We start from the raw sequence: 21,121 nt of genomic DNA, 5'->3' as shown, positions 1-21,121 counted from the left end.
TTATTCAAAAAGTTACTAAAGAAGTGTGTCGATTTTCGTAGATAATTTTGATGCGGAACTCCTAATTTGAATTTGCAATTTAATTAGTTTCATTAATTTAAAATTTATTATAAAAATATTTTTCTAGAAAATTTGTACTACCATTTCATTTCAGATCTACATATTTTACTTTATTGTTGAAAGACAGGTGCTGTTGTGTCTTTCCTGCCTTCCCTCAATTGCTTCTAACAAATCGTGGGAAAATTTGAGAAATAAAATTCTAGAAAAGATTTTTAAATAAACATTTAATTTTTGAGGGTTGAAAAAAGACAAATATAATTTAAGATTTATGTTTTATTTACTACAAAAAAATCAATACAAATAAGAACACTTGTGTCAATTGAGACACAAAAGTGTTAAAAATATTTTAAGGAGGTAAAAGTATGCATAAAAAGGAATGCGTTTTGGCTTGAGGTAGGGTAATGGAATGTGTTGGGAATGTGTCTAAAAGGAATAAGGACTAAAGGCATGAGGTTTAGCATGAGTTTTAGCGCAAACTAAAAAGGAGCAGAATTTTAACTCGATCTATAGAGGATAAAACTTGATATGAATTTTCCTCAAATTTTAATGATTATTAATTTAACTATTTGTTTAGATTTATTATTAAATATTCTTAAATAATATTTGGGTCTACAAAATTTCTTTTAATCTTTTCTCCAAAATTTCTTTTAATTTTTCCCCCTTTTATTTTTTTTTTTTACTTATTCCTAATTTAATCCTTTCTATCACTAATTAGTTTAAAAGAAATTTCGTATTTAGAAAATTCGTTTATTTGAAAAATCTTCTTAGAGGGGGGTGATTTCTTGTAAATGTTTGATTAAAAGAAAGATTTAAACAAAATATTACGTGGGAATGTAATTTTCCTAATGTCAAAGGTTTTAAAACCTTTACTTTAAAATGGGCAATAAAATTAAAATAACATGTGTAAATAATTAAAAATTTAAAACAGAAAAATTTTCGTGGGAATCTTTGGGGAAAACAATTTTCTTTAATAAAATAAAGCTAGAAAGAGATTTTTAACAGAAAAAGGATTAAGTTTTTAAACAAATTTCTTAAATACATTTTTTAATTTAAGAACAAATAATGGTTTTAAGACAAATTTACTTTGAAATATTTTATTAAAAATCTTTAACACTAGAGCTGGGTGTTCACATGTTGGTAATAATACAATTTCTTGAAATTTCTTAAGGAAATCGCTTTTAAAAATTTCATCAAAAAACTTTATTACTACTTATTAGGGTGATCGACTCGATTTTTCAACCGGTTTTAAAACCGGTTTTTTCTGCTTTACCAGTGTCGGTTTTTTCTAAATGTTGATTTTTCGAATATCGAATAACCTGGTTTTTTCACTTTTTAAAAACCGGTTTCGAATACTTTTATTTGCTTTGTATTCAAAGATTATTTAAATGAAATTTTGAAGTAAATAATACAGCCCGTTTAAATTTTAAAAATATTCGAGTCCAGGAACTAGGATATATTTTTCTAAAGCACCATTGGTTAAACCTTTTCCTAATTAATTAAAAAATTGTATTTGTAAAATTGATAACTGTTTAATAAAATTTATTAATCTTAAGATTGTATTACAATTACAATAATTAATTTACCGCTGAAATATTATGGAAGTGTTGGAATGCCTATGAAAATTTCCTAAAAGGGCTTTAGAATAAGCTAGGATTACATAGTACCTTATGTTTAACAGAAGTGTCCACTTTTTTCCTATTTTTTTTATATTAAAGAAATAATGTAAATCAGACGACTAGATCTTAAGTTATAATCTGTTAAACTGTTAAAAATCATTTCGGCCCATGTTTTATTAATCAAATTTAAACATAAACATTATTTTCTTCAAATTAACATATATTTTTTTATTTATTTTGAAAACCCGGTTAACCGGTTTTTTCTGAATTTGAAAAATATCAACCGGTTTTTTTGAAATGTCAACTATTCGAACTATTCGAAAACCGGTTTTTGAAATATGTCGAATAATCGATCACCCTACTACTTATTTAGATATTGAATGATTAAAAAACGTTACTCTATCTAAACAAAAAACTAAATTCCAATTTTCATCATCCTAAAGATAGGCAACACATTTTTCAGTATTAGTTTTCAAGTGTAAAACAGCAGATTTGTTTAAAACTGACCGGCCGAATATTTTAAAGGTTACATTACAAAAGCAGATTTCTTATAAGAAATTGAAAAGTGACCACTTTTGATTAAGTTTTCTATAGGAACACTTTTATAGATTTATAATTTTCACATAAATAGTTAGGTCCTAGTTTATAATCAAATTTTTATTTTATCAAGAGTTTATAAACAAGTTATTGTACGGAAACTTGATTATGATTACATGGGCAAAATATAAGTTCGCTATTATGTATAAATGTTTATTTATTATTATTCCGAAATCCAATAAAAATAATATTAAAATTCATTACCTTGTAAATTTGCTGATTTCTTTAACACATACTTGATAGAAGTGACCTGCAAATAGTTAAAAAAGAAACCAAAATCTAAATAAATAACATGGAAATTACAAAATTGCGCTATTTTATTAAAAATGCGAAAAGAAACTAATTTAATTAAGTAATTATTTAAAATCTTCCACCTTTCCTTATTATTTCCAGCGTACACTGTTATTTCTATAGATAAACAAATACAACTCGTATTTTAATACGTAATTTATACAACCCTGTTAATGTTTACATTCCCATTTGTTTCTCATTCTCTCTTTAGCTCTTGTTTTCATTAATTTCAATGACAGCTGTGAGAAAATAAAATAATCTGCATTTTTGTAAGTTTTGGTTGCGTTTTTAAAGAAAATGTTAATAATTTTAAGAAAATTGTGTTTAATTGTGTAAAATTAATTATTTTTTAATATAAATTGTGTTTATTTATGAAAATTCCATTTTAAAATTGCAAAAAATATTAAATATGAGTAAAAGAGTGCTGGGCCAAATGTAAGGGCCGGTGTATAGAAGCCATATGTAAGAGATGTAAAAGAAAATTGAGGAATTTAGTACGACTAATGTAAAACCCTACAGTAAACGTATTTAGAAGCCTTTAGAGATGTTATATGAGGAAGTAAAGGCCTATTAGACCAGTTTAAATTATGGTTCAGTTCTATATCAATTCCAGCTCAGTTATATTTCAGTTCTAGTTCTGGACTGGATATGTTCTAATTCAGTTCTAGTTGTGTTCCGGTATTGTTCTAGATCTTTTATAGTTCTGTTATGGTTCTAATTGTGGCCTCTGGTAGGTTAGTGGTTAGTGTTCTAGTCTGGTAGACCGCTGGTGGTGGATTCCCACACGAGGCACTGGTTAAGGAGCGCACAACAGACCTAATAGAGACCTAGGTGTATTTCTTCGGATTTCATGTATATCCTTTAAAACTGACTATCTAACTATAGTTCTAATTCAGTTCTAGTTCTGTTCTAGTTGTGTTCTAGTTCTGCTCTAGTTCTGTTCTAGTTCTGTTCTAGTTGTGTTCTAGTTCTGTTCTAGTTCTATTCTAGTTCTGTTTTAGTTCTGTTCTTGTTCTATTCTAGTTCGGTAATAGTTCTTTTCTAGTTCTATTCTAGTTCGGTAATAGTTCTGGTTCTAATTCAGTTCTAGTTCTGTTCTAGTTTTGTTCTAGTTCTGTTCTAGTTCTGTTCTAGTTCTGTTTTAGTTCTGTTCTTGTTCTATTCTAGTTCGGTTATATTTCTTTTCTAGTTCTATTCTAGTTTGGTAATAGTTCTGGTTCTAATTCAGTTCTAGTTCTGTTCTAGTTCTGTTCTAGTTCTGTCCTAGTTCTGTTCTAGTTCTGTTCTAGTTCTGTTCTAGTTCTGTTCTAGTTCTGTTCTAGTTCTGTTCTAGTTCTGTTCTAGTTCTGTTCTAGTTCTGTTCTAGTTTTTTCTAGTTCTGTTCTAGTTCTGTTCTAGTTTGTTCTAGTTCTGTTCTAATTCTGTTCTAGTTCTGTTCTAGTTCTGTTCTAATTCAGTTCTAGTTCTATTCTAGTTCTGTTCTAGTTCTGTTCTAGTTCTATTCTAGTTCGGTAATAGTTCTTTTCTGGTTCTTTTCTAGTTCTATTCTAGTTCTGTTTCTAGTTCTGTTCTAGTTCTGTTCTAGTTCTGTTCTAGTTCTGTTCTAGTTCTGTTCTAGTTCTGTTCTAGTTCTGTTCTAGTTCTGTTCTAGTTCTGTTCTAGTTCTGTTCTAATTCAGTTCTAGTTCTGTTCTAGTTCTTTTCTAATTCAATTCTGTTCTATTTCTGTTCTAGTTCAGTTCTAGTTCTGTCCCAGTCCTGTTTTCTTTCTGCTCTAGTTCTTTTATAGTTCTGTTCTTGTTCTGTTCTAGCTCTGTTATGATCTAGAACTTTATTAGTTCTGTTCTAATTCAGTTCTAGTTCTGTACTAATACAGTTCTAGTCATATTTTAGTGAAATGTAAAGAGTCTTCTATGTAGAACCATGCAAAGAAAAAAAACTATAAAACCATCTACAACCATTCCCTGCAACAAACCTCCTTACACCCGCTCTTTCTAAGTAGTTTTCCCATGAAAAAATATAAACAAAAACAATTGTTTACATTCATTAAGCATGCATTGATTCATGCCTTGCAAACAAACACACTGACAGATAAAAACAACGACCACGACTACCACCACCATCACCACCCAACAGTCGGCAACTAGACTAGACCAGACATAACGAAAAAACACAGAAAAGTGAATAAAGAGCACACGAGAGTAGCTACACTCAATCAGTGGTATCACTCAAGTCTTGGACAGCTAACGTAGCGCATGTATTTTCTATAAAATATACAAACGGGTTCGGGTCCTCTTGTTAAAAGAAAAAAACTTAAGCAATAAAAGCTAAAACAAAGAATTTTCAATAAGAAATCAAAATAAAAGGAAAATAATTTATAACAAAAGCTATAATTAAATAATAATAAACAATTTTAAACCTATAAATCTTTAAAAAGAAAACAAACAGCCTTCAAAACGGGTCAATTACTAAGTTTATTAACCCATTCCCTAGCATTTACCTTTTATGTACCACGTACGAGAAGGCCACTACTAGCAAACTGGAAAATTCCTGCCCAGCAAACAGCAAATTGGCTAATACAGCAGCAACAACAACCCCTACACAATCGACACAATATGCCTCATAATAATCATAATGATGATGAGATTTTAATTACTCATCCTTGTTATCGTGCCAACGGTTACTCCCGCTTATCTTCCACCTGTCCTGCCTATTGTGATTGTGAATTTCCCAAGACAACGGCAGTGGCCTGTTATAAAGGTCATATACCTGATATGATTAAATGTCGTTGTGGTGAAGATGATCCTGCCACTCATACGGTACACTGGAATTGGTATGAGTGTCCGGAATCGGATACAGTGATTAAAGGACAAGATGTTACATTCCATCCCACCTATTCACAGGGTACGGCTGTTGTGAGAGGAGAACAACCGCTAGCAGCTGGTATGTTGCATTTCTGGGAAATGCGTATACTGACAGCACTGTCGGGTACAGATGTGGTAAGTAAAATGGAATTTGTTTTTCATAAAAATTTTATAATTTTTAAGGTTTCTGTTTGACAAATATTTTTTGTACAAAATTAGTTCTAAGGAGATTTTTTTTAGAACTAAATTAAATTTTTAGACTCAAATTTTTAACATTTTCTAACTTAAAACTTACATAAAGTTTGCTATAACTACTCTTGATCTTTCTAAGATCCTCTTTTAAATTATCTTTTATTTTAGTACTCAATATTGCCCTACACACTTGAAATAATCTCCACACCATAAATATCAATCAAGTCAAGTTTAGCAAATCTAATCTTTTATTTGTCAACTTGTAAGAAAACAAATAAACAACTTAATATTGTTATTTATTTGTTTGTTTATTTAATAACTTAAATAAATTAAACTTAAATATTGATTTTGCAAAAATATATTTCTAACATTTAACTGCTAATAAAAGAAATAGTAGAAAATATTTAGCAACATTTGTTTTATATATTACGCTTTCTTTATAATTAACTATTATAATATTATTTAAATTTATTTAAATAGAATTTTTACTTGAGAGTGTGCAGGTAATAAAACTAAAAAAGATTTATGGGAAATTTTTTATTTATAACTAGGGAAATAACCTTTATTTTTATAGAGAATAAAGTAATAATGTGATGGTGATGAATTTAGGAAAAATTATTAAATAATAGTTATTAGGAAAGATGTAATGTCAAAAAGTTAGTAAACTTTAGGATGGCAAAGGCTGCATAATCTCTATAATCTCCTGTTAAGTTCTATATCTAGTTCAGTTCTAGTCCAGTTTTAGTTCAGTCCTAGTTCAGTTCTAGTTCAGTTCAGTTTCAGTTCAGTTCTAGTTCAGTTCTAGTTAAGTTCTAGTTAAGTTCTAGTTAAGTTCTAGTTAAGTTCTAGTTAAGTTCTTGTTCAGTCCTAGTTCAGTTCTAGTTTAGTTCTAGTTCAATTCTAGTTCAGTTCTAGTTCAGTTCTAGTTCAGTTCTAGTTCAGTTCTAGTTCAGTTCTAGTTCAGTTCTAGTTCTAGTTCAGTTCTAGTTCAGTTCTAGTTCAGTTCTAGTTCAGTTCTAGTTCAGTTCTAGTTCAGTACTAGTTCAGTTCTAGTTCAGTTCTAGTTCAGTTCTAGTTCAGTTCTAGTTCAGTTCTAGTTCAGTTCAAGTTCAGTTCTAGTTCAGTTCTAGTTCAGTTCTAGTTCAGTTCAGTTCTAGTTCAGTTCTAGTTCAGTTCTAGTTCAGTTCTAGTTCAGTTCTAGTTCAGTTCTAGTTCAGTTCTAGTTCAGTTCTAGTTCAGTTCTAGTTCAGTTCTAGTTCAGTTCTAGTTCAGTTCTAGTTCAGTTCTTGTTCAGTTCTACTTCAGTTCCAGTTCATTTCTAGTTCAGTTCCAGTTCATGTTCTAGTTCAGTTCTAGTTCAGTTCTAGTTCAGTTCTAGTTCAGTTCTAGTTCAGTTCTAGTTCAGTTCTAGTTCAGTTCTAGTTCAATTCTAGTTCAGTTCTAGTTCAGTTCTAGTTCAGTTCTAGTTCTAGTTCAGTTCTAGTTCAGTTCTAGTTCAGTTCTAGTTCAGTTCTAGTTTAGTTCTAGTTCAGTTCTAGTTCAGTTCTAGTTCAGTTCTAGTTCAGTTCTAGTTCAGTTCGAGTTCAGTTCTAGTTCAGTTCTAGTTCAGTTTTAGTTCAGTTCTAGTTTAGTTCTAGTTCAGTTCCAGTTCAGTTTTAGTTCAGTTTTAGTTCAGTTCTAGTTTAGTTCTAGTTCAGTTCTAGTTCAGTTCTAGTTCAGTTCTAGTTCAGTTCTAGTTCTGACCTAGTTCAGTTCTAGTTCAGTTCTAGTTCAGATCTAGTTCAGTTCTAGTTCAGTTCTAGCTCAGTTCTAGTTCAGTTCTAGTTCAGTTCTAGTTCAGTTTTAGTTCAGTTCTAGTTCAGTTCTAGTTCAGTTCTAGTTCAGTTCTAGTTCTGACCTAGTTCAGTTCTAGTTCAGTTCTAGTTCTGACCTAGTTCTGTTCTAGTTCAGTTCTAGTTCAGTTCTAGTTCAGTTCTAGTTCAGATCTAGTTCAGTTCAGTTCTAGTTCAGTTCTAGTTCAGTTCTAGTTCAGTTCTAGTTCAGTTCTAGTTCAGTTCTAGTTCTGACCTAGTTCAGTTCTAGTTCAGTTCTAGTTCAGTTCTAGTTCAGTTCTAGTTCAGTACTAGTTCAGTACTAGTTCTGACCTAGTTCAGTTCTAGTCCAGTTCTAGTTCAGTTCTAGTTCAGTTCTAGTTCAGTTCTAGTCCAGTTCTAGTTCAGTTCTAGTTCAGTTCTAGTTCAGTTCTAGTTCAGATCTAGTTCAGTTCTAGTTCAGTTCTAGTTCAGTTCTAATTCAGTTCTAGTTCAGTTCTAGTTCAGTTCTAGTTAGTCAGTTCTAGTTCAGTCTAGTTCAGTTCTAGTTCAGTTCTAGTTCTGACCTAGTTCAGTTCTAGTTCAGTTCTAGTTCAGTTCTAGTTCAGATCTAGTTCAGTTCTAGTTCAGTTCTAGTTCAGTTCTAGTTCAGTTCTAGTTCAATTCTAGTTCAGTTCTAGTTCAGTTCTAGTTCAGTTCTAGTTCAGTTCTAGTTCAGTTCTAGTTCAGTTTTAGTTCAGTTCTAGTTCAGTTTTAGTTCAGTTCTAGTTCAGTTGTAGTTAAGTTCTAGTTAAATTCTAATTCAATTGTAGTTTTGTTCTAGTTCAGTACTTTCTTCAAAATACTAAAACAAATTAAATGATGGTCCTTCGAACCATGTTGATAAATTTCAATCTCCCACCTTAATCAATTGCTGATTAGTTAGATTAGATTTCAAGGATTTTGAATGTCACCAAAGTAATTACATTCAATATTAGAAAACTTGTCTTCCTATCAGTGGAATATTTTTGAAACCTTTAAGACTCTATTCACATTTTATGTATCTTATTATGTTTGTAATGCTTACATCTATATTCATAATCATTGTATTTAAAAATAAAAATTTATTTCATTTTATAATGACCTACATTATTGTTGTTATTCATCATTTTTTTTATAATAATTTCCTTTGTTTTTATAAAAAATAATTTCAAGATTTCCTTATCAATATTTTATATTTTTTTAAACACAAAAGGTGGCTTTACAGTAAAAATTGTCTATTTATTTATAATAATCAATATAATATTACCGGGTTTTTTTCGCATGTTACTAGGGGAAGTTTATTCTAATGTATATAGATTTCGAAATCTAACAAATTTTAATTTAAAATTGACTTTAAACTGACTTTTGCTATAGATTTTTAATAGTAAATAAAATGCTGACTGAGACAGTCTATAAATGCTGCTGTAAATTATGTGATTTATGGTCAGCAGCAGCTATATGAATTATGCTTTGAAAACTTAGATGATATTAAACATGTGTTAAAGACAAGTCTGTGTTATTTGAACTGATAAGCTGTTTAAAGGTCCAGATTTTTAATGTTTTTAAGATTTTTTTTCTTGCTGTTGTTTTTATTAATTTTTCTTTAATGTTTAAATAATTTGTAGATTAAATGACCTTTTTGTTTTCATTTTTAATTATTCTGTCTGCAGCCGTTTTGTATTTTAAAACAAATACTATTATTGTTTTTTTTTTTTTATAAAACAATAAAAATAAAATGAGTCATTTGCAAAAATATTAGAAAAGAACAAAAAATTTCGTAATTGTTAATGGGAGGGCAAAGACTTTTTTTAAATTTAATTATATTTGTGTTCAAGAATTATTTTTATTCGACAAGATTTTGAAATCTGTTTTAAAATTCAACAAGTTTTTTTTTATAATTTTGTCTTTGCTTAAAGTTTTAATAGGCGACAAAATTCAGGTTCAGTTTTATATTTTATTTAATTTATATATTCTGCCTTGACAGATAAGAAGAGATAATAAAATTGTAAAGAATTAGAGGTAATTAAAGTATTTTCTTCTAATTTATTAAATACACTATGAAATGATAAGAATTAATATTGCAAAACAAAACGTTTTTGCACAGAAATGCAGGTGAATTTAGTAACAGAAATAAATTTCATATTAGTTCAGTTCTAGTTCAGTTCTAGTTCAATTCTAGTTCAGTTCTAGTTCAGTTCTAGTTCATTTCTAGTTCAGTTCTAGTTCAGTTCTAGTTCAGTTCTAGTTCAGTTCTAGTTCAGTTCTAGTTCAGTTCTAGTTCAGTTCAGTTCTAGTTCAGTTCTAGTTCAGTTCTAGTTTAGTTCTAGTTTAGTTCTAGTTCAGTTCTAGTTCAGTTCTAGTTCAGTTCTAGTTCAGTCCTAGTTCAGTTTTAGTTCAGTTCTAGTTTAGTTCTAGTTCTAGTTCAGTTCTAGTTCAGTTCTATTTCAGTTCTAGTTCAGTTCTAGTTCAGTTCTAGTTCAGTTCTAGTTCAGTTCTAGTTCAGTTCTAGTTCAGTTCTAGTTCAGTTCTAATTCAGTTCTAGTTTAGTTCTAGTTTAGTTCTAGTTCAGTTCTAGTTCAGTTCTAGTTCAGTTCTAGTTCAGTTCTAGTTCAGTTCTAGTTCAGTTCTAGTTCAGTTCTAGTTCAGTTCTAGTTCAGTTCTAGTTCAGTTCTAGTTCAGTTCTAGTTCAGTTCTAGTTCAGTTCTAGTTCAGTTCTATTTCAGTTCTAGTTTAGTTCTAGTTCAGTTCTAGTTCAGTTCTAGTTAGTTCTAGTTCAGTTCTAGTTCAGTTCTAGTTCCATTCTAGTTCAGTTCTAGTTCTGTTCTAGTTCCATTCTAGTTCAGTTCTAGTTCAGTTCTAGTTCAGTTCTAGTTAAGTTCTAGTTCAGTTCTAGTTCAGTTCTAGTTCAGTTCTAGTTAAGTTCTAGTTCTAGTTCAGTTCTATTAGTTCTAGTTCTAGTTCAGTTCTAGTTCAGTTCTAGTTCAGTTCTAGTTCAGTTCTAGTTCATTCTAGTTCAGTTCTAGTTCAGTTCTAGTTCAGTTCTAGTTCAGTTCTAGTTCAGTTCTAGTTCAGTTCTAGTTCAGTTCTAGTTCAGTTCTAGTTCAGTTCTAGTTCAGTTCTAGTTCAGTTCTAGTTCAGTTCTAGTTCAGTTCTAGTTCAGTTCTAGTTCAGTTCTAGTTCAGTTCTAGTTCAGTTCTAGTTCAGTTCTAGTTCAGTTCTAGTTCAGTTCTAGTTCAGTTCTAGTTCAGTTCTAGTTTAGTTCTAGTTCAGTTCTAGTTCAGTTCTAGTTTAGTTCTAGTTCAGTTCTAGTTCAGTTCTAGTTCAGTTCTAGTTTAGTTCTAGTTCAGTTCTAGTTCAGTTCTAGTTCAGTTCTAGTTAGGTCTAGTTCAGTTCTAGTTCAGTTCTAGTTCAGTTCTAGTTCAGTTCTAGTTCAGTTCTAGTTCAGTTCTAGTTCAGTTCTAGTTCAGTTCTAGTTCAGTTCTAGTTCAGTTCTAGTTCAGTTCTAGTTCAGTTCTAGTTCAGTTCTAGTTCAGTTCTAGTTCAGTTCTAGTTCAGTAATAGTTCAGTCCTAGTTCAGTTTTAGTTCAGTTCTAGTTTAGTTCTACTTCAGTTCTAGTTCAGTTCTAGTTCAGTTCTAGTTTAGTTCTAGTTCAGTTCTAGTTCCATTCTACTTCTGTTCTAGTTCAGTTCTAGTTCTAGTTCAGTTCTAGTTTAGTTCTAGTTCAGTTCTAGTTCAGTTCTAGTTCAGTTCTAGTTCAGTTCTAGTTCAGTTCTAGTTCAGTTCTAGTTCAGTTCTAGTTCAGTTCTAGTTCAGTTCTAGTTCAGTTCTAGTTCAGTTCTAGTTCAGTTCTAGTTCAGTTCTAGTTCAGTTCTAGTTCAGTTCTAGTTCAGTTCTAGTTCAGTTCTAGTTCAGTTCTAGTTCAGTTCTAGTTCATTTCTAGTTCAGTTCTAGTTCAGTTCTAGTTCAGTTCTAGTTCAGTTCTGGTTCAGTTCTAGTTCAGTTCTAGTTCAGTTTAGTTCAGTTCTAGTTCAGTTCTAGTTTTCTGATCTGTCAGTAGTAGCATCGTTTACTCTCGCAATAAAATCTTTCAATATCTTAAGTAATTTAATTTGAAATTAATCAAAAACTTTTATTTTATTTAATTTAATTAATGATTTGTTTTACTACGTTATTTTGGCTGTCATCAATGAAATCTAAAAATATTTCTATAGCGTATAATCTAAAAATAACTATGACCCATCTACCTAGCTAATGTAATAGACAATTTTGTAAATACGAGACAACATTTAGCTATAAATTTAAAATACATTAAGTTTATTATAAAATTTGCTACCTTATGAAAAATTCCCAGAAAATAATTAACAGAAAAATACAAATCATAAAAGAGATTTTTATAAGATGCTTGCTTATGCATTAAAATTGTTTTTAAAATATAATTAAAACATTTTGCTAATATTAGTACTATATTTATAATCTTTTATAGTACTAGTAGTGCCGATTTCTATTTCGTTTCAACCTACCTCACTTTTCTCTTGTTTATATCTTAATAAATCAATATCTTATATATCTAATTGCCAAAGAAATGTCAATGTGATTAGAGCGCCATAAAAACTAAAAATGCAGCCAAATGGGCGTCTAATTTAACTAATTATTTCTCTATAAATTGCCAAAAGAACTATGTACCGCTAAGAGGCGCTATCAGGGGAAAAAAACTACTAAGGAAATAAAAGAAAATTTAAAAATGACATCACAATAATAAGGTAAAAGCGTGCCGCTTTCGAAAATAATTTGGCATCAAATTAAAAATGTTTTATTTATTCATTCGTATTTTTTTTTCTTTATAAACAAGGGGAACTTGCCGCGCTGCCACAACAATTGTTATACAAATCTTTTAATATTTTTATTATTGTTTTTGTTTTTTTTATGTAAATTAATTTACTTGTAATTCTATATGACAACCATAATAACAACAACTAGCAAACAATTTTTTTTTAAATCTACCGGGCTTTATGACAAGTTTTTTTTTCGTATTTTTTAACTGAAGTGTATTGTTTATTTATTTTTTCTGATCATTCACTATTCACGTGCTCCTATATTTTTATTTTTATGAATTTTAGTACCTTTGTCTACGTTGCCTTGTTGCAGCACAGTGCAGTTCACTGCTTTCTGGATTTCTTTATTGTTATTGCTCATAATGCACATGGTTGTTGTTATTATTGTTCTAGTAGATTTAGTAGGTGTTGTTGTTAATTAAACACAATCATATATTTTTTACTCAATAATTGTTCATGCTCTTTGAAGGTGTTTTTTGATAAAAAGACAACATTTTTATTGATTATTTTAAAACATAAATTTGTAGTCGTCATTTTCATAAAAAAGTACTTTTTATTTGGTATTTTTTCAAAGCAGCGATTCTAGTCTAATTTCTAGTTCTGCTCTAGTTCAATTCTAGTTCAGTTCTAGTTCAGTTCTAGTTCAGTTCTAGTTCAGTTCTAGTCAGTTCTAGTTCTAGTTCAGTTCTAGTTCAGTTCTAGTTCAGTTCTAGTTCAGTTCTAGTTCAGTTCTAGTTCAGTTCTAGTTCAGTTCTAGTTCAGTTCTAGTTCAGTTCTAGTTCAGTTCTAGTTCAGTTCTAGTTCTAGTTCTAGTTCTAGTTCTAGTTCTAGTTCATGTTCTAGTTCTGTTCTAGTTCTGTTCTAGTTCTGTTCTAGTTCTGTTCTAGTTCTGTTCTAGTTCTGTTCTAGTTCTGTTCTAGTTCTGTTCTAGTTCTGTTCTAGTTCTGTTCTAGTTCTGTTCTAGTTCTGTTCTAGTTCTGTTCTAGTTCTAGTTCTGTTCTAGTTCTGTTCTAGTTCTGTTCTAGTTCTGTTCTAGTTCTGTTCTAGTTCTGTTCTAGTTCTGTTCTAGTTCTGTTCTAGTTCTGTTCTAGTTCTGTTCTAGTTCTGTTCTAGTTCTGTTCTAGTTCTGTTCTAGTTCTGTTCTAGTTCTGTTCTAGTTCTGTTCTAGTTCTGTTCTAGTTCTGTTCTAGTTCATGTTCTAGTTCAGTTCTAGTTCTAGTTCTAGTTCTAGTTCTAGTTCAGTTCTAGTTCAGTTCTAGTTCAGTTCTAGTTCAGTTCTAGTTCAGTTCTAGTTCAGTTCTAGTTCAGTTCTAGTTCAGTTCTAGTTCAGTTCTAGTTCAGTTCTAGTTCAGTTCTAGTTCAGTTCTAGTTCAGTTCTAGTTCAGTTCTAGTTCAGTTCTAGTTCAGTTCTAGTTCAGTTCTAGTTCAGTTCTAGTTCAGTTCTAGTTCAGTTCTAGTTCAGTTCTAGTTCAGTTCTAGTTCAGTTCTAGTTCAGTTCTAGTTCAGTTCTAGTTCAGTTCTAGTTCAGTTCTAGTTCAGTTCTAGTTCAGTTCTAGTTCAGTCTAGTTCAGTTCTAGTTCAGTTCTAGTTCAGTTCTAGTTCAGTTCTAGTTCAGTTCTAGTTCAGTTCTAGTTCAGTTCTAGTTCAGTTCTAGTTCAGTTCTAGTTCAGTTCTAGTTCAGTTCTAGTTCAGTTCTAGTTCAGTTCTAGTTCAGTTCTAGTTCAGTTCTAGTTCAGTTCAGTCTAGTTCAGTTCTAGTTCAGTTCTAGTTCAGTTCTAGTTCATGTTCTAGTTCAGTTCTAGTTCAGTTCTAGTTCTGTTCTAGTTCAGTTCTAGTTCAGTTCTAGTTCTGTTCTAGTTCTGTTCTAGTTCTGTTCTAGTTCTGTTCTAGTTCTGTTCTAGTTCATGTTCTAGTTCAGTTCTAGTTCAGTTCTAGTTCAGTTCTAGTTCAGTTCTAGTTCAGTTCTAGTTCAGTTCTAGTTCAGTTCTAGTTCAGTTCTAGTTCAGTTCTAGTTCAGTTCTAGTTCAGTTCTAGTTCAGTTCTAGTTCAGTTCTAGTTCAGTTCTAGTTCAGTTCTAGTTCAATTCTAGTTCAGTTCTAGTTCAGTTCTAGTTCAGTTCTAGTTCAGTTCTAGTTCAGTTCTAGTTCAGTTCTAGTTCATTCTAGTCAGTTCTAGTTCAGTCTAGTTCAGTTCGTGTTCTAGTTCAGTTCTAGTTCAGTTCTAGTTCAGTTCTAGTTCAGTTCTAGTTCAGTTCTAGTCAGTTCTAGTTCAGTTCTAGTTCAGTTCTAGTTCAATTCTAGTTCAGTTCGAGTTCAGTTCTAGTTCAGTTCTAGTTCAGTTCTAGTTCAGTTCTAGTTCAGTTCTTGTTCAGTTCTAGTTCAGTTCTAGTTCAGTTGTAGTTCAGTTCTAGTTCAGTTCTAGTTCAGTTCTAGTTCAGTTCTAGTTCAGTTCTAGTTCAGTTCTAGTTCAGTTCTAGTTCAGTCCTACTTCAGTTCTAGTTCTGTTCTAGTTCTGTTCTAGTTCTGTTCTAGTTCTGTTCTAGTTCTGTTCTGGGTTAGTTCCAGTTCTAACTTAGATATACTCATAAAAATTCATAAAAATTCTTCAAGCAAATCTTCGAGAAAATTTTCCATAATCGTTGAAATTTTTAAATTAAAATCAAGATAAAATAAATTATTTTTATTTCTAAACAAACTGTTTAAAATACCTTTACTATTTAGAAGCGCATATGAGGCTTTGAGAAAAAACCTGACACATACTACGTTCTTGTTGTAAGTGCTACATAGCTGGCTGGCTAGCTAGCTAAAGCTGGGAGTTTTTTTTTTATTATTATTGTATTTTTTCTAATAGAATGCATTTAATTTAAATTAAATGTAAATTTTTATTTGCATACGCAAGTTGAACAACAACGAAAAACAACACAGCAAACCATATGTACAATACTGTGGATGAGATGTGATTGTAATAACAATTTAAATTAATTGTGTGAAATAGTTTTAATGAATAACAATTATAAATAAGACGGGAGATTTAAAGTGCGAGGGTGGTACAAAAATTTTGAAAATTTATTTTACAAGCATATTTTTTTTTTCTAATTTCAGATGTTCGGCATAGGTACGGATAAATTCGATCTGACACAATTTAAATTCCATTTTGTCTCTGCCTTGGGTACCAACTCCCAGTCATGGGGTTTTTCTTATGAGGGAAAAATTCATCATAATGGTGTGCATTTGAAATATGGACAAAAATTCTCTCAAGGCTGTATAGTGGGAGTATTACTCGATCGTATGCGTGGACAATTAGAGTTCTTCCTTAATCGTCGCTCTTTGGGTGTAGCCTATTGCAACATTCCTAATGATCCCCATGTGAAACTATATCCTATGGTTTGTTCCACAGCCGCCAAATCCTGTATACGTCTAATAAATGCTACCTCTCAAGTGGAATGTTTACAATTGAGAGCCTTTAGAGCTTTGGCGAAACAACCTAAAGCCTTGGAAGAATTAAGACAACTGCCGGGATTAAAAACCATTTTAAAGAATTATTGGTTTTTGGCTCCTCCCGTAAGATATTCACGAGAAAGTAAATCTAATGAGTACGATATGTTAGATGAGGCAGTGTTGTCCTCGAAAACGCGTTTAAGCAGGAAACATAAATATAAAGGTTAATATGAAAATAAATTGAAATTTTTATGCAAAATTAACTCCCTAATTTCTATTACAGATGATGACTTTGCCGATATTAATGATCTCTATACAAATGCCCATAAGATAGCTGTACATCATCAGCATGACAGTGAAGATGAATTGGTTTTAAGTGAATATTTTGATGAATATTTTAATTATTTGTTTTAAACAAATCACCAAAACACCTCTCTCGCAATCTCTTTTCCTTAATTTTACTTTTAATTATTAGTTTGTTTTTTTATTAATTCCTTATGATGAATTTGTTGAAAATGTGTTCATTTTTAATTTCCTTGTTTAACTTTGTTTCTTTAACATAAACTGATCAATTATCCTTAGAAATGTCCCACTTTAGGTGTAAAATTTTTATTTTAAAGAAAATGTTATTAAAAGTAATTGTAAATTTAACACTCATTGTTGTAGTTTTAAGAATTTTTAATAAAAAAAAAGAAATTATTTTAATTTATGTTTAAATAGAACATTATTGTTGATTTTTTTACGCAAAATATATTTTTCGTGGAAAAATAATTATTGTAGAAAAGTATTTTCAAAACACAATGTCCTTAATGTAAATTATGATCCGAATTTAAAACCGATTTTTGTAAAAAATCGGATTTTAAGTGAAGAATTGGAATTTTTGTGAGAGGTAAGATTTTTGTAGAAAATAACAGTTGTAATTACAAAATCTAATTTTAATAAAATAGTTCAGTTCTAGTTCAGTTCTAATGCAGTTCTAGTTCAGTTCTTGTTCTGTTCTAGTTCTGTGCTAGTTCTGTTCTAGTTCTGTTCTAGTTCTGTTCTAGTTCTGTTCTACTTCTGTTCTAGTTCTGTTCTAGTTCTGTTCTAGTTCTGTTCTAGTTCTGTTCTAGTTCTGTTCTAGTTCTGTTCTAGTTCTGTTCTAGTTCTGTTCTAGTTCTGTTCTAGTTCTAGTTCAGTTCTAGTTCAGTTCTAGTTCAGTTCTAGTTCAGTTCTAGTTCAGTTCTAGTTCAGTTCTAGTTCAGTTCTAGTTCAGTTCTAGTTCAGTTCTAGTTTAGTTCTAATTCAGTTCTAATTCAGTTCTAGTTCAGTTCAGTTCTAGTTCAGTTCTAGTTCAGTTCTAGTTCAGTTCTAGTTCAGTTCTAGTTCAGTTCTAGTTCAGTTCTAGTTCAGTTCTAGTTCAGTTCTAGTTCTGTTCTAGTTCTGTTCTAGTTCTGTTCTACTTTTGTTCAAGTTCTGTTCTAGTTCTGTTCTAGTTCTAGTTCAGTTCTAGTTCAGTTCTAGTTCAGTTCTAGTTCAGTTCTAGTTCAGTTCTAGTTTAGTTCTAGTTCAGTTCTAGTTCTAGTTCAGTTCTAGTTCAGTTCTAGTTCAGTTCTAGTTCAGTTCTAGTTCAGTTCTAGTTCAGTTCTAGTTCAGTTCTAGTTCAGTTCTAATTCAGTTCTAGTTCAGTTCTAGTTCAGTTCTAGTTCAGTTCTAGTTCAGTTCTAGTTCAGTTCTAGTTCAGTTCTAGTTCAGTTCTAATTCAGTTCTAGTTCAGTTCTAGTTCAGTTCTAGTTCAGTTCTAATTCAGTTCTAGTTCAGTTCTAGTTCAGTTCTAGTTCAGTTCTAGTTCAGTTCTAGTTCAGTTCTAATTCAGTTCTAGTTCAGTTCTAGTTCAGTTCTAGTTCAGTTCTAGTTCAGTCTAGTTCAGTTCTAATTCAGTTCTAGTTCTAGTTCAGTTCTAGTTCAGTTCTAGTTCAGTTCTAGTTCAGTTCTAATTCAGTTCTAGTTCAGTTCTAATTCAGTTCTAGTTCAGTTCTAGTTCAGTTCTAGTTCAGTTCTAGTTCAGTTCTAGTTCAGTTCTAATTCAGTTCTAGTTCAGTTCTAGTTCAGTTCTAGTTCAATTCTAATTCAGTTCTAGTTCAGTTCAGTTCTAGTTCAGTTCTAGTTCAGTTCTAGTTCAGTTCTAGTTCAGTTCTTTCAGTTCTAGTTCAGTTCTAGTTCAGTTCTAGTTCAGTTCTATTCAGTTCTAGTTCAGTTTCTAGTTCAGTTCTAGTTCAGTTCTAGTTCAGTTCTAGTTCAGTTCTAGTTCAGTTCTAGTTCTGTTCTAGTTATTCTAGTTCTGTTCTAGCTTTTCTAGTTATATTCTAGTACTGTTCTAGTTCCGTTCTAGTTCTGTTTAGTTATATTCTAGTTCTGTTCTAGCTCTGCTCTAGCTCTGTTCTGTTTCTGTTCTAGTTCAATTTAGTTCAGTTCTAGTTCAGTTCTATGTCGTTCTAGTTCAGTTTTAGTTCAGTTCTAGTTCAGTTCTAGTTCAGTTCTAGTTCAGTTCTAGTTCAGTTCTAGTTCAGTTCTAGTTCAGTTCTAGTTCAGTTCTAGTTCAGTTCTAGTTCAGTTCTAGTTCAGTTCTAGTTCAGTTCTAGTTTAGTTCTAGTTCAGTTCTAGTTCAGTTCTAGTTCAGTTCTAGTTCAGTTTTAGTTCAGTTCTAGTTCTAGTTTCAGTTCAGTTCAGTTCTAGTTCAGTTCTAGTTCAGTTCTAGTTCAGTTCTAGTTCAGTTTAGTTCTAGTTCTAGTTCAGTTCTAGTTCAGTTCTAGTTCAGTTCTAGTTCAGTTAGTTCTAGTTCGAGTTCTAGTTCAGTTTCTAGTTCAGTTCTAGTTCAGTTCTAGTTGAGTTCTAGTTCAGTTCTAGTTCTAGTTTAGTTCAGTTCTAGTTCAGTTCTAGTTCTGTTCTAGTTCTGTTCTAGTTCTGTTCTAGTTCTGTTCTAGTTCTGTTCTAAGTTCTGTTCTAGTTCTGTTCTATCGGTTCTAGTTCAGTTCTAGTTCTGTTCTAGTTCTGTTCTAGTTTGTTCTAGTTCTGTTCTAGTTCTGTTCTAGTTCTGTTTCTAGTTTTGTTCTAGTTCTGGTTCTAGTTCTGTTCTAGTTTGTTCTAGTTCTCTTCTAGTTCTGTTCTAGTTCTGTTCTACTTCTGTTCTAGTTCTGTTCTAGTTCTCTTCTAGTTCTGTTCTACTTCTGTTCTAGTTCTGTTCTAGTTCCGTTCTAGTTCTATCTAGTTCTGTTCTAGTTCTGTTCTAGTTCTAGTTCTACTTCTGTTCTAGTTCTATTCTAGTTCTGTTCTAGTTTGTTCTAGTTCTGTTCTAAGTTCTGTTCTAGTTCTGTTCTAGTTCTATTCTAGTTCTTGTTCTAGTTCTGTTCTAGTTCTGTTCTAGTTATGTTCTAGTCCTGTTTTATTTCTGCTCTAGTTGCGTATTTGTTTTATAATTCAGATTTCATAAAATTTAAAATCCTTGGCAAAATATTACTTGGGTTAAAACTACTTTCTCTTACCCTAAACTTAAACCTCAAAAGAAAGATAGCAACTAAATGAGAATGTTGTAGTACAATAAGAGAAAAAGCAACAATTTGGCTTATAAACTAAATCGAGACGAATAATATTTAACAAAGTACAAAGTACATTTGGTAGATAAGCGAAGAGGAGAGCAAAGTACAGGCACAAACCTTTAAAATAACACAAGGATTTCAAACAAATACCCACACTACGTCACAGCAAACTAAGAGAAAACAAAGAGTATTTGACAATAAAGCAAAATAGAATAAGTAAGAGAGTGACTGAACAAATTGGGGAAGATTTTGTTGGAAAAGTTTGAGTTTAAAGTTAAGGCCTCTTTCTAAACTCAACTAGAAAACTAGGAAGTAAAGGAAGTTTAGTAATATAAAGAAGTGAAACTAACGCGGAGTGAGAGGGAGAGTTGAAAACTCAAACAAACATAAAAGAGAGAGTAGAAAATAAATAACGGAAAATAGTAATACCAGGAAAGAGTTATGAAGGATGTTGAACTTTGTAGGACTTAAAGGAGTAGGAGGAAAAATTTCTAGAGGGATGGTGTTGGTTATAAGTTTGGTTGGCTGTGCAGAAAGTAAGGTGCATTGGCCTGCATTCTAATCAATGCAAAGTGCAGTGGAATTTACGTTTAACATTGAGAAGGTGTTTGTGGAGTTGGAGATTTGCATGGAATTGAGGTGTAGACAGGAGGCTGTTAAACACATCTTGTGTGATAGTAGAGCAAACGAGAAGTTTGTTGGGATGGCATATGTGTTAGAGAGAGTGCTGAGGCTAAGGCCAGTAACATTGAATGAAGGCTTGCAAGTGCAAGGACATAAATATATGCACTTTGCAACTCAACTACCACCTTTTAGCCACTAACCAACAGCAATGAATGCAACACAAAACACCTCTTTACTCATAACATCAGCATCAGGCAGCAGCAGCTCTGTTGGCGTCTACATCATCATCATCGCCATCGTCGTTATTATTCGCATTTTATTTTGTCGTGGTTATTGTGCCAAAAGGAGTCGTCAGTCAGTCAGCTAGACACCTTATAGAGTCAGAAGAGATTTTTCAAACTGTTTATTGTAGATTGTCGATGGAGGAGTCAAATGTAACGAGACGGACAAAGTACATTGTATTTTGTTTTTATTGCTTTTGCATGCGGTTGAGTCAATGGCGTTTTGGTGGTTGCTGCTAGAGGTACACGAACAATCATCATTCTCTATAAATTGAACGTGGGAAACTTGTGCCTGTTGTTTGATACTACCAAATGTGGCTGCCTTAAGTGGGAGTTTGTGTAGAAGTGTGTTGCTTTTTACACTTACTACAAACGACGACGATGTTGATGGCATAGGTTGTGGCGATGGCTATGGTGTTGGTACTGTTGATGCTGTTGCTGCTATTGTTGGCGGAGGAGATGTTGACGGTGTTGACGATGATGATGTTTGTTGCCTTTAGCTTTAGTGACTTTGCCTTTTGCTTTAACAGCCTTATTATTGTTGTTCTCTGTGTGTGTGTGGCAATCAGTGTATGTGTTTGTGGCACAATAACATTGACATCGAACTAGGTCGAGGACGTATTTATTTTTTAGCCACCGTTGCGATGTTGCTGGTTTTTAACGTCGTCGCACATGCATATACTTTGCACATTCTCACCACATATAGACTGCCTGCCACACTTTTCTATAGCCAGCCCATCTTGTTGCATCGTCATCCATACACTTTAGGTAACATTCCTTTCATTAATGTTTTATTTATGTTATTGCTGCTGTTGCTTCTCTTGTTATTGTTGTTCTTGCTGTGTTGGATGATAAGTGGTGGTTGCTGTGTTGTTGTTACTGCTGCAGCCACATTAATGAAGGAAGTATTTAGCTGTTAG

The 21,121-nt window shown here is 31.7% G+C and overlaps 1 protein-coding gene across 1 annotated transcript; it reads left to right on the top strand.

The window, feature by feature from the left end:
- The first annotated feature begins 4,771 nt into the window (after positions 1 to 4,771).
- On the top strand, positions 4,772 to 16,413 carry LOC119610451 (SPRY domain-containing SOCS box protein 3). The gene is made up of 3 exons (XM_037965661.1): positions 4,772 to 5,562; positions 15,386 to 15,944; positions 16,005 to 16,413. The coding sequence occupies exons 1-3, from the start codon at positions 5,179 to 5,181 to the stop codon at positions 16,133 to 16,135; spliced, it is 1,074 nt and encodes a 357-aa protein (XP_037821589.1). The 5' UTR covers positions 4,772 to 5,178; the 3' UTR covers positions 16,136 to 16,413.
- The last annotated feature ends 4,708 nt before the right edge of the window (positions 16,414 to 21,121 follow it).

Source organism: Lucilia sericata, unplaced genomic scaffold (assembly GCF_015586225.1).
Source record: "Lucilia sericata isolate MDLA Ls3-8-SP2 unplaced genomic scaffold, ASM1558622v1 Contig001197F_arrow, whole genome shotgun sequence".
Taxonomy (NCBI): domain Eukaryota; kingdom Metazoa; phylum Arthropoda; class Insecta; order Diptera; family Calliphoridae; genus Lucilia; species Lucilia sericata.
This window is presented reverse-complemented; position numbering and strand designations above follow the sequence as displayed.

Coding starts and splice junctions, on each gene's coding strand:
- LOC119610451 (XM_037965661.1), top strand. CDS start 5,179: ATGCCTCATAATAATCATAATGATGATGAGATTTTAATTACTCATCCT. Junction 5,563..15,385: donor CACTGTCGGGTACAGATGTG/GTAAGTAAAATG, acceptor TTCTAATTTCAG/ATGTTCGGCATAGGTACGGA. Junction 15,945..16,004: donor CAGGAAACATAAATATAAAG/GTTAATATGAAA, acceptor TTTCTATTACAG/ATGATGACTTTGCCGATATT.